The sequence below is a fragment of the Aquarana catesbeiana genome, linkage group LG09, assembly GCF_042186555.1.
Source record: "Aquarana catesbeiana isolate 2022-GZ linkage group LG09, ASM4218655v1, whole genome shotgun sequence".
Lineage (NCBI taxonomy): Eukaryota > Metazoa > Chordata > Amphibia > Anura > Ranidae > Aquarana > Aquarana catesbeiana.
Genome location: NC_133332.1, coordinates 57,836,226 through 57,849,360, shown reverse-complemented (window position 1 = coordinate 57,849,360; position 13,135 = coordinate 57,836,226). Strand labels below are relative to the sequence as shown.

General features: G+C 41.6%; 1 protein-coding gene across 1 annotated transcript in view; it reads left to right on the top strand.

Annotated features, from left to right (window-relative positions):
- Positions 1 to 12,683, top strand: part of LOC141108910 (cytochrome P450 2G1-like) — a gene marked incomplete at its 5' end in the record, with an annotated part of 58,446 nt that extends 45,763 nt beyond the window's left edge. Inside the window, one exon of the mRNA XM_073600877.1 lies at positions 10,629 to 12,683. Coding sequence (XP_073456978.1) covers positions 10,629 to 10,822 — 194 coding nt within the window. The remainder of the gene's footprint in view (positions 1 to 10,628) is intronic.
- Between the last annotated feature and the right edge of the window lie 452 nt (positions 12,684 to 13,135).

Genomic DNA, 13,135 nt, shown 5'->3' with positions numbered 1-13,135 from the left:
GGCCACTCCTAAATTATTTCTCAGAAAAATTTCCCCAGCTATATACCCCCGACCAGAATATTTCTGTTGATGAGTCCCTTGTAAAATTTACAGGCAGGCTTGGTATCAAACAGTTTATCCCCAGCAAAAGGGCCCGATATGGGGTTAAAATGTATAAACTTTGCGACCGAGCCACGGGGTACATTTACGCCTTCCGGGTGTACGAAGGGAAGGACACCCAACTGCATCCCCCTGAATGTCCAGAATATATTGGAACCAGCTGCAAAGTTGTCTGGGAGCTCGTTTATCCACTGCTTGGAAAGGGGTACCACCTTTATGTGGATAATTTTTATGCTAGCTTGCCCCTCTTCCGCAATCTTCACCGGAGGGACACCCCAGCATGTGGTACTGTAAGAACCAATAGAAAAGGCTTCCCGCAAAAATTGGTCAATGAAAGGCTACGCCGAGGGGATACGGTGGCTTTGCGGAACCAGGAGCTATTGGCTGTCAAGTGGAGGGACAGACGAAACGTCCACATGCTGACGACAATCCACAATGACACCTACGTGGAAGTCCCAAGAAGAAACGGCCCAGTCCAGAAACCTGCTTGTATTTATGATTACAATTTATTTATGGGGGGAGTGGACTTTAACGATCAGATGATTGAACCCTACCTTCCCACAAGAAAATCCCGTCACTGGTATAAAAAAGTGTCCATTTATTTTTTCAGTTTGGCCATGTACAACACTTACGTAATTTACCAAGAATCTACTGAGACCCCCGTATCCTATCTGCAATACCAGGAACAAGTAATCTCCTCCCTTTTGTACCCTGAAAGCCCACCAGAAAATATTCGCTCTGATTCCGTGAGCAGACTCCACGAACGCCACTTTCCTGAAAAAATCCCCCCCCGTGAAACAGGCCACAGACGTCAGAAAAAATGCCGGGTGTGCTCCAGAAGAGGAATTAGAAGAGACACCACGTATTATTGTCCCGATTGTCCTTCCCAACCAGGCCTCTGTATAAGCGAATGTTTCCGCCGTTACCATACTTCTCTACAATATTAGGGAAGTATGGTAAACGTAATTCTCATTTCCTGTAATTTTCCTCCACACCCCTTATGCCACTGCACTGAACCCGATTTACCTCTGCCTTCTCCGGAATCGACCCTGGCCTGTTATACGACCAAGCTTCTGCCTAACACTAAAACTGTACCTACCTCTGCCTTCTCCGGAACTGACCCTGGCCTGTTATACGACCAAGCTTATGCCTAACGCTGATTTGTACCTACCTCTGCCTGCTCTGGAACTGACCCTGGACTGTTTGACCACGTTTTTTGCCTGCCTCTTGGACTGATCATTTACCCTGCTATGCTAGTGGGAACACAGGGGTCTCACATATGTGAGGGGCTCCAGAAATGTTTTTCTGGATGAAGAAATCTAACTTTTTAGTTTTCTCATTCCCAGATTTAGGGTCTGGAGACTCGGAGGCTTCAAAGAGATTTGGGTGGGAGAAGCCTCTACCCCTGTCCCCATTCTTTCCTGGTCTGCTACTTGGACCATGTTCCTGCTTACTACCAGGACCAATATTTTGGCACTGCTGGCAATGTCTCTACGTGCACTGACCCTGGACTGTACAAGGACATTATCCCTGCCTGTACTATGGACAATATTCCTGCCCGCTGCCTGGACAATTCCATTCACTGTGGATGACCACGTCCCTGCCTGCTGCCTGGATCAGGGCTCTCCTCCTGTGGACAACTGCACTACTAAAACTACAGGTAATCTTTTGTTTACCCTTTGCTCAGCAGAATGTATTTTAGGGTGTAATTCATGGTATGTTCATGCTATGTGTTAGAAATATGAAGGGCCTTCAAAAATGTAATAGACTGTAAGGAAATTAGATGTGTAATTTATGCTCCTAGAACGCCTGAATGTGCTACTTCAATGTTGGGCCTCTGTATGTGGCCAGGTTGTGTAAAAGTCTCACACATTTGGTATCGCCATACTCAGAATATATTTTGGGGTGTCATTTTTGCTATGTACATGCTATGTGTCGAAAATAACTTAGAAATGGACAACTTTGTGTAAAAAAAAATGCGTTTTCATTTTTTTTCCACATTTTCCACAAACTTCTGGAAAAAAATGAACCATTCAAAAGACTCATTATGCCTCATAGATTATATGTTGGGGTGTTTTCTTTCCAAAATGGGGTCACTTTGTGGGCGTTTCCATTGTCCTGGTGCTCCAGGGCCGTCAAAAGTGTAATAGGTGGTTGAGAGATTAGATGTGTAATTTATGCTCCTAGAACGCCTGAATGTGCTACTTCAATGTTGCGCCTCTGTATGTGGCCAGGTTGTGTAAAAGTCTCACACATGTGGTATCGCCATACTCGGAAGGAGTAGCAGAATATATTTTGGGGTGTCATTTTTGCTATGTACATGCTATGTGTCGGAAATATCTTAGAAATGGACAACTTTGTGTAAAAAAAATGCGTTTTCATTTTTTTTCCACATTTTCCAAAAACTTCTGGAAAAAAATGAACCATTCAAAAGACTCATTATGCCACATAGATTATACGTTGGGGTGTTTTCTTTCCAAAATGGGGTCACTTTGTGGGCGTTTCCATTGTCCTGGTGCTCCAGGGCCTTCAAAAGTGTAATAGGTGGTTGAGAGATTAGATGTGTAATTTATGCTCCTAGAACGCCTAAATGTGCTACTTCAATGTTGCGCCTCTGTATGTGGCCAGGTTGTGTAAAAGTCTCACACATGTGGTATCGCCATACTCGGAAGGAGTAGCAGAATATATTTTGGGGTGTCATTTTTGCTATGTACATGCTATGTGTCGGAAATATCTTAGAAATGGACAACTTTGTGTAACAAAAAATGCGTTTTCATTTTTTTTCCACATTTTCCACAAACTTCTGGAAAAAAATGAATCATTCAAAAGACTCATTATGCCTCATAGATTATACGTTGGGGTGTTTGCTTTCCAAAATGGGGTCACTTTGTGAGCGTTTCCATTGTTCTGGTGCTCCAGGGCCTTCAAAAGTGTAATAGGTGGTTGAGAGATTAGATGTGTAATTTATGCTCCTAGAACGCCTGAATGTGCTACTTCAATGTTGCGCCTCTTTATGTGGCCAGGTTGTGTAAAAGTCTCACACATGTGGTATCCCCATACTCAGGAGGAGTAGCAGAATATATTTTGGGGTGTCATTTGTGTAATGTACATGCCATGTGAGAGAAATAACCTGTTGTGATGACAATTTGGTGTGAAAAAAAATAAAAATAAAAAAAATCTTCATTTTGCAAAGAATTGTGGGAAAAAATAACAACTTCAAAAAACTCACCATGCCTCTTACTAAATACCTTGGAATGTCTACTTTCCAAAAAGGGGTCATTTTGTGGGTATTTGTACTTTCCTGGCTTGTTAGGGTCTCAAGAAATGAGATAGGCCTCAGTACATCAGGTGTGATCAGATGTGATCAATTTTCAGTGATTGGCACCATAGCTTGTAGACTCTATAACTTTCACACAGACTAAATAATATCCACTAATTTGGGTTATTTTTACCAAAGATATGTAGCAGTATAAATTTTGGCCCAAATTTATGAAGAAAAATTACTTATTTGCAAAATTTTATAATACAAATGAAGAAAAATGCATTTTTTTACAAAATTTTCGGTCTTTTTTCATTTATAGCACAGAAAATAAAAAACCCAGAGGTGATCAAATACCACCAAAAGAAAGCTCTATTTGTGTGAAAAAAAGGACGAAAATTTCATATGGGTACAGTGTTGCATGACTGAGTAATTGTCATTCAAAATGTGAGAGCACCAAAAGCTGAAAATTGGTCTGGTTATTAAGGGGGTTTAAGTGCCCAGTGGTCAAGTGGTTAAAGTCTCCTCTCTTTTGATCAGTATTTTGATCACTAACCATACCTGCTATCACCTTTAACCTGGAACCTCCACACGGTTAGGTAGAGGTAGTCCTGGTCAAAAGCGCAAAAACTCCATTGTGGAGAAAATAATGGCTGAGCAGCTTTTCATTACAAAATGAATTTTCATTGTGAAAAACAAATGATTGATAAGACATATTTACAGAATACTGGCTGTACACTCCTGTGGCCAGAATGGCCTTCTAGCTTAATTGTTGGCATGCTGACTTATCAGCATATGGAAACACAGACAATTCTACATAAAATGGAAGACGTAGAAAAGACAAATATGACTTCAACATGGCTAAACTACTTTTGAAATCACATATATATATATATATATATATATATATATATATATATATATATATATAAATATATATCCCTTACAATTAAAGTATTTGAATAAATAGTACCCTAGACTGTGATCACAAGAGGGTAACAAATAAAACACAGATATTTCTTTAATTTAGTCTTTTTTGCAGTGTCTGGTATGGATCCAGGCGACTTTTCCTTCAAGTTTTGCACAACTGTACATGACATAGATGCTGTATTGAGTCTCCAAACATTTCCTTATATATAAATGTCTCTTAACAATCCACACATTACCTGGCTTTAGTTTTAGATCCTTTAGGATCTGGAATTGGGGAGAAAACACATAAATGAGTTTGTCAAAAACCTTAAAAGATCAGCAACATTCTCTGTGAGATCCGAATAGAGGACTTCAGCTGCTAAAACAAAATATAAGCAAGTGAGTAACACACTCCGAAACCAAATCCCATAAGGAGAGAGTCCAACATCCCCTTAGGGGCTTGATAAAATATAAGAAAACATTCAGGCAAAAGTTTTCTAGTTTCTTACTCTGCCTTTTCCGCTACATTGTAGACAGTAGGGGGTGTAAAAATAAAACCTCAAAACTTCTAGTAAGGACTCTCCTATAAAAATGATTTCCTCTGTTACTCTCTGTAGATTCTGCACTCTGTACTTACAAACTACTTCTGTTAACACTATTTACTGTGGCCTTTTCAGTAGCATTTGCCACTGGACATCCAGAAAACATGTCCATACAGACAAAATGCATACTTGTAAGATCCTGACTTGGGCATCTGGATATATCTTTTTGTAATCTCTGGAAGGGATGTTCAGCTTTTGTTAACACCTTTGGTAACAGGTAGGGATGAGCCGAATACCCCCCTGTTTGGTTCGCACCAGAACATGCGAACAGGAAAAAAGTTCGTTCGAACACCGTTAAAGTCTATGGGACACGAACATGAATAATCAAAAGTGCTAATTTTAAAGGCTTATAGGCAAGTTATTGTCATAAAAAGTGTTTGGGGACCTGGGTCCTGCCCCAGGGGACAAGGATCAATGCAAAAAAAAGTTTTTTCAGGAGCAGTGATTTTAATCATGCTTAAAGTCAAACAATAAAAGTGTAATATCCCTTTAAATTTCGTACCTGGGGGGTGTCTATAGTATGCCTGTAAAGGGGCGCATGTTTCCCGTGTTTAGAACAGTCTGACAGCAAAATGACATTTCGAAGGAAAAAACAATTTAAAACTACCCGCGGCTATTGCATTGCCGACAATACACATAGAAGTTCATTGATAAAAACGGCATGGGAATTCCCCACAAGGAAACCCCGAACCAAAATTTAAAAAAAAAATGACGTGGGAGTCCCCCTAAATTCCATACCAGGCCCTTCAGGTCTGGTATGGATATTAAGAGGAACCGCGGCCAAAATTTAAAAAAAAATGACGTGGGGTTCCCCCTAAATTCCATACCAGACCCTTCAGATCTGGTATGGATTTTAAGGGAAACCCCGCGCCAAAAAAAAAAAAAAAAATGGCGTGGGGTCCCCCCAAAAATCCATACCAGACCCTTATCCGAGCACGCAACCTGGCAGGTCGCAGGAAAAGAGGGGGGGACGAGAGTGCGCCCCCCCTCCTGAACCGTACCAGGCCACATGCCCTCAACATTGGGAGGGTGCTTTGGGGTAGCCCCCCAAAACACCTTGTCCCCATGTTGATGAGGACAAGGGCCTCATCCCCACAACTCTGGCCGTTGGTTGTGGGGGTCTGCGGGCGGGGGGCTTATCGGAATCTGGAAGCCCCCTTTAACAAGGGGACCCACAGATCCCGGCCCCCCCCTGTGTGAAATGGTAAGGGGGTACTTACCCCTACCATTTCACTAAAAAACTGTCAAAAATGTTAAAAATGACAAGAGACAGTTTTTGACAATTCCTTTATTTAAATGCTTCTTCTTTCTTCTATCTTCCTTCATCTTCTTCTTCTGGTTCTTCTGGCTCTTCTGGTTCTTCCTCCGGCGTTCTCGTCCAGCATCTCCTCCGCGGCGTCTTATATCTTCTTCTACTCGGGCCGCTCTGCACCCATGGCATGGGGGTAGGCTCCCACTCTTCTCTTCCTCTTTTCTTCTCTTCTTCTCTTCTTCTCTTCTTCTCTTCTTCTCTTCTTAATTTTCTTCTCCGGGCCGCACCGCACCCATGCTGGCATGGAGGGAGGCTCCCACTGTGTGACGGCGTCTCCTCGTCTGACGGTTCTTAAATAACGGGGGGCGGGGCCACCCGGTGACCCCGCCCCCCTCTGACGCACGGTGACTTGACGGGACCTCCCTGTGACGTCACGGGGAATGCCACAGGGAAGTCCCATCATGTCCTGTGCGTCAGAGGGGGGCGGGGTCACGGGTGGCCCCACCCCCCGTTATTTAAGAACCGTCAGAGGAGGAGACGCCGTCACACAGCGGGAGCCTCCCTCCATGCCAGCATGGATGCGGAGCGGCCCGGAGAAGAAAATGAAGAAGAGAAGAAGAGAAAAAGAGAAGAAGGAAGAAGAGAAGAAGATGAAGAAGAAGATGAAGAGAAGAGCGGGAGCCTCCCCCCATGCCATGGGTGCGGAGCGGCCCAAGGAGAAGAAGATAGAAGACGCCGCGGAGGAGATGCTAGACGAGAACGCCGGAGGAAGAACCAGAAGAACCAGAAGAACCAGAAGATGAAGGAAGATAGAAGAAAGAAGAAGCATTTAAATAAAGGAATTGTCAAAAACTGTCTCTTGTCATTTTTAACATTTTTGACAGTTTTTTAGTGAAATGGTAGGGGTAAGTACCCCCTTACCATTTCACACAGGGGGGGGGCCGGGATCTGGGGGTCCCCTTGTTAAAGGGGGCTTCCAGATTCTGATAAGCCCCCCTCCCGCAGACCCCCACAACCACCGGCCAGGGTTGTGGGGATGAGGCCCTTGTCCTCATCAACATGGGGACAAGGTGTTTTGGGGGGCTACCCCAAAGCACCCTCCCAATGTTGAGAGCATGTGGCCTGGTACGGTTCAGAAGGGGGGGCCGCACTCTCGTCCCCCCCTCTTTTCCTGTGGCCTGCCAGGTTGCATGCTCGGATAAGGGTCTGGTATGGATTTTTGGGGGGACCCCACGCCGTTTTTTTTTTTTTTTTTTGGCGCGGGGTTCCCCTTAAAATCCATACCAGAGGTCTGGTATGGAATTTAGGGGGAACCCCACGTCATTTTTTTTTTAAATTTTGGCCGGGGTTCCCCTTAATATCCATACCAGACCTGAAGGGCCTGGTATGGAATTTAGGGGGACTCCCACGTCATTTTTTTTTTAAATTTTGGATCGGGGTTCCCCTGTGGGGAATGTCAATGCCGTTTTTATCAATGAACTTCTATGTGTATTGTCGGCAATGCAATAGCCGCGGGTAGTTTTAAATGGGTTTTTTCCTTCGAAATGTAATTGTCAGACTGTTCTAAACATGGGAAACATGTGCCACTTTACAGGCATACTATAGACACCCCCCAGCTATGAAATTTAAAGGAATATTACACTTTTATTGTTTGACTTTAAGCATTATTAAAATAACTGCTCCTGAAAAAACTGCCGTTTTTAAAACTTTTTTTTGCATTGATCCATGTCCCCTGGGGCAGGACCCAGGTCCCCAAACACTTTTTATGACAATAACTTGCATATAAGCCTTTAAAATTAGCACTTTTGATTTCTCCCATAGACTTTTAAAGGGTGTTCTGCGGCATTCGAATTTGCCAAATTGTTCGCTGTTCGGCGAACTTGCGAACAGCCAATGTTCGAGTCGAACATGAGTTCGACTCGAACTCGAAGCTCATCCCTAGTAACAGGTAAAACAAGAAGTGGTATGTTATAAAAACTGCAGTGAACCCTGGCTCTATCCTATGCTCATTTACTAAGGCAGCCAGAACTGCTTGTGACTGATGACACGGTCCATGTGTCAAGCTGGAGGGAAAAGAGTGGCTGGCAGACATAAAAGATGACATTTTTCCAAAGTCCTGTTTCATAAGAAGTAGCCCCCTGTGGACCACTTGTTCTTCTCATTCTGGGTTCCTTAAAGTTGAATTATTAATCCCAGTTATACTGGGCTAGAACTAGGGTGGAATCTGTGAGTTGCACAGACCCAGCAAGTGCAATGCAGCAATCCTTAGTCAACAGGTTTGCTTCCATGTGTGAATTTTAATGTTAGTATGTCTACCTCAGCAAGAACCTGAAAGGCTGAAAACAGGCAATCAAATTAACTTAAGCATTAACTTAAGCATGCCTGATTGGTTTACCTACCGAAGTAAAAACAAACTTCTGGCTTTTCAAATGGAACCAAAAGCTCTCTATATCTCGACTATATATATATAAATAAATACTCTTTTTTTTACAGCTCTCAGGCTTTGCTAAAACATAAAGTGATAAACTGCATACTCAGTATGGGTATTGCCATCCTCAGTATAAAACCGGGATCAAAGCTACAAAAAATGAAATATCTGGGTCTTCAGGGAGTGTGTCCTGCACTGGGCTCACAGCAGCTGATTCCTACATCATCAGTCTTAACACATGTGGCTTCCTTTGTCTCCAGCCTCCTCCAATAGAGGCAATAAGGTGGCTGGATTCAAATGTACGCATTTTTCATTGTTAGATTTGTACATAAACAAACAAAACAAATTCATATTTTGAACCTTTCATTAGACAAACATTTAGTTAGCTGTATATTTGCTGAGCAGAATGTGGGACCATTAAAAATTAAATATTTAACAAAAATAATGTCTAACTTTGTCTAATAGCACCTTTGCATAAAGCTTCAGCTCTGATATATCGGGGTGAACCCTTCATTACTGGGTCCAGCTTGCATAAATATATTACAATATAGCTGGAATGAGAGATCAGTGATAATCTGGAAAGACACTATGCCAATTTCTGGTCTCTCATCCCAGCTACATTCTTTCATGAGAGCGCAAAGGAGGGGGTCACATCTGCATACATGACACACACAAGAGATTGAACTAAAGGTTCCAGTATTCACACACTGGAGTTTTGCCTCTTTGGCCAGGACTACCTCCACCTAAGTGTGTGAAGGTTCCAGGTTAAAGGTGATAGCAGGTATGGTTAGTGATCAAAATATTGATCAAAAGAGAGGAGACTGTAAAGGAAATGTGTAAGTTCTGTATATATTTGTATTCTATTTTATATGTAATGAAAACATTATTAGTGCCATGTGCACAGTAAGGGCAGTGTGCAATACATACACCAGGCGCGGTGGCATGCATCTGTAATCCCAGCTGCTAGGGAGGCTGAGGCTGTCGGATTGCTTGAGTCCAGGAATTCTGGTCTACCTTGTGCTATGTCGATCGGGTGTCCAAGCTAAATGATCAATCAATGGTCCCAAAAATGTGTCAAAAGTGTCCGATCTGTCCGCCGCAATGTCGCAGTACCGCTAAAATCGCAGATCACCGTCATTACTAGTAAAAAAAAATTAAAAAAATAAAAATGCCATGAATCTTTCCCATAGTTTGTAGATACTATAACTTTTGCGCAAAACAATCACTATACGCTTATTGCGATTTTTTTACCAAAAATATGTAGAAGAATATATATTGGCCTAAACTGATGAAGAAATTTGTTTTTTAAAAACATTTTTGGGGATATTTATTATAGCAAAATGTAAAAAATATAGTTTTTTTTCAAACTTGGCGCTTTTTTTTGTTTATAGCAAAAAAATAAAAACTGCAGAGGTAATCAAATACCACCAAAAGAAATCTCTATTTGTGTGAAAAAAAAAGGACGCAAATTTCGTTTGTGTACAGCATTGCACAATTGTCAGTTAAAGCGACGCAGTGCCAAATTGTAAAAAGTGTTCTTGTCAGGAAGGGTATTAAAAGTATTTTTTTAAATACAAGCTGTGTACTTACCCAAATCTGACCTGGTATCAGCCTCTTGCTGTCGCTGTACAGCAGGACTGAAGTGTGGAAGAAGCAGCACAAGGAGCTAATCAAGACGCATGCTGATAGGAAGAGAAATCAGAATGACAGAGAGAGGTGCTTATGCTTGTGCGGCTTGTGTTTTCACTGTTCAGTAACAGGCTAGGGTGGTTCCAGGACAACCTGGGATCAGAGGAAGTAGGATGAGTCATTGTGACAACTAAACTTAAGACATCTAGTGGGAGAAAGAGTATTTTAGGGTAGTCTCTGAATTAAAGCTGAATATTGTGACAAAGTCTGCATTTTTATTTTCTTTTAATAGGCTATATTGTCATTTTAGCTGGAGGTTTGCTTAAATTATTTCCTAGAAAAGCTTTAAAGCTTTTTAAGAGGGATATATGTGTCTTTCAGGCCACCCTACCCTGTCATGATCCCAAGTGTGCCCAATAAAATATCTAACTGAAATGTTTCTTTTTTCAGGGAAGCGGGTGTGTCTCGGGGAAGGTTTGGCCCGTATGGAGTTGTATATTTTCTTAACAACCATCTTACAGAACTTCACACTGACCTCCAAGACTAAGTTCACAGATGAAGACATTGCACCTAGAACTCTAGGATTTGCCAGTGCCCCCATATCTTATGAAATGTCTTTCATTCCCCGAGTTGGATCATTCTAGATTAGTATCTATTTTGCCGCAAGAAGTTTATTTTTACATTGAATGTTACCATTCTACATTGTCAATGGGACTAAAACATGGCTGGAATAAAAGTTTTTTGTGTTGCTCCAACAACCAGATCCCACAAGTAATTTTATGGTGTCTAGAACATAGACCTGCTTATCAAACAAATGTTAGTCCTACGCTGGTCATCAATATTTACAACAGCTACCGTTTTACAACTGCCAACCATTATACGCATGGGTTGGTTAATTCTTGTTCCCTTATATGCAAAACATAACAAATATTTACAAAATTCTAACCCAGGAGCTCTTAACATTTTCATGATTATGAACCCCTAAAGGATTGCCCAATATGTTGTCCTTCCAACGTCACTAGATTTCATGAATCATCATCACAAGTTATATTAGATACCAGCAGGGTTGCCACCTCATCCCTTTAAAACCGAACACATATTAATTACACAGGTTCTGTGGCTAATTTATTGCAGATAAGGCACTAAGTGAGTTTAATTACTACCTTAATCAGCCACATAACCTGTGTAATTAATATCTGTTTGGTTTTAAAGAGATAAGGTGGCAACCCTAGATGCCAGCATAAGTAAAACAAATACCAATAGATAAATAGCTAATAACAGAACAGCTGAAAGTAACTCATAAGGGTTTTTATCATAAGTGAAGTGCCCCCTGGGTTTTCTGGGGGCAGGGAGTAACCTCTAGAGGCAGGGGGGGTGAGCTAGCATTTACCCCAAGGCTGAGTCCATGGCTTTAATGGGGAGTTTGGAACAGAAATTGGGCACCAGTCACTTTTGATATTTTCACAGCTGTAATGCAGAACTTGAAGTGAGGAGGGTTAAATACCAGTAGCAGATCACTTACACACTCCTTGGATCCAGAAAAAGTACAGCTTCACAATACCAGAACCTTTAAGCCAACCCGGTGATACTGCAAACACATTTCAAATTGTAGAACAAGATCCAGCTTCACAGTGTCAGAACCTTTAAGCTGACCTGACAACACTATAAGCACGTTTTAGATGTAGGTGCATCCTCCAAACAAGTTACCAGGCCCTCCTGAGAGACCAGCCTTCATCCTGGCTCTCTCCAGCAAGGGTCCTTCCCTGGATCTTCTCAGCTTAGCTTGGCTTGGCTTCTTCCACACTGGGCAAGGCAGTCTAATGACCACCTCAGGATTAGTAGGCACCAGACAGGCTTCTGGGCCTACTTGTGCAGAGTTCACTTCAGCAGCATGTCCTTAGGCTAGGAGGGCCTGAGGCAAGAGAGATTGAGCGCATGGCCCAGCCCAAATAAATATTCTTTCCCAGAATGCACCAGCGGTTAAGAACCTCCTACTAGGCTGGCTGGAAGAAGAATAAATATTCATAGCTCAACCTACTTGTACTTCTCATACTGGCTTGTAGCACCAGTGACACCTACTAGTGACAGTGTGAAATGCACAGCTCAATTAAGATTAAGGAAAGACCAGATAAACTGTACAATTAGTCTGTACAAACTGTACAATCAGTATACAGCCCAGCCAAAAACAAAATTTACAATATAGCCCCAATTTAGGACTAGGAGGCTACATATGTATTTATACAAAAATGGCAAATCACAAATATGAAAATTAGCTTTAACTAGTGAGATTTTTGGGATGGAGGTACAGTTACTGATAATGTTACTTGCATGTGAACTGATGCATCATGTTGATTTATATTCTTTGATTTTGGATTCAATAATGCAAAATTATGAATTATTTAGATATCCAGTCCCAAACTCCCATTATTTGCTTCCCCTACCTCAAGGTTAAAAACCCTTGCAATATCCAGTTCTACTGAATAAACAATTCTTCAAAAAAGCAAAGTCCACCTTGTGATCTTTTTTTTTTTTTTTTTTTATGTCCTATGTTAATACTCATTAACGCAAGAGGTCCAGATACAACAATATTCTAAAAAAAGTCGGGGACAATCCAAAAAGTAGCCAGTGTGTTTTGGGGGTCCAAGACCACCCCCTTCATCAGGGTTAGAAGAATCCATCTGATATCAATACAATATCCCCTCCTCTGGGTTACATTTTTAAATAATTAAAAAAAAAAACAATAGTACTGAGGGTATCAAAATCAATATACAAAAACCTCAGGCAACACAGCATTTCCTTAAAGCATTCCAACACAGAAAGCAGTCCTTGGCTTGTTTTTGTTGTTTTATTAGGGGTTAATAACTTGGATAAGGTAGGGAAAAATGGAACTCCCAATGTTTAAAAAAGTACAGAAACTATTACCAGAGGGGACAACTTCTTTACTATGTACACTGAAA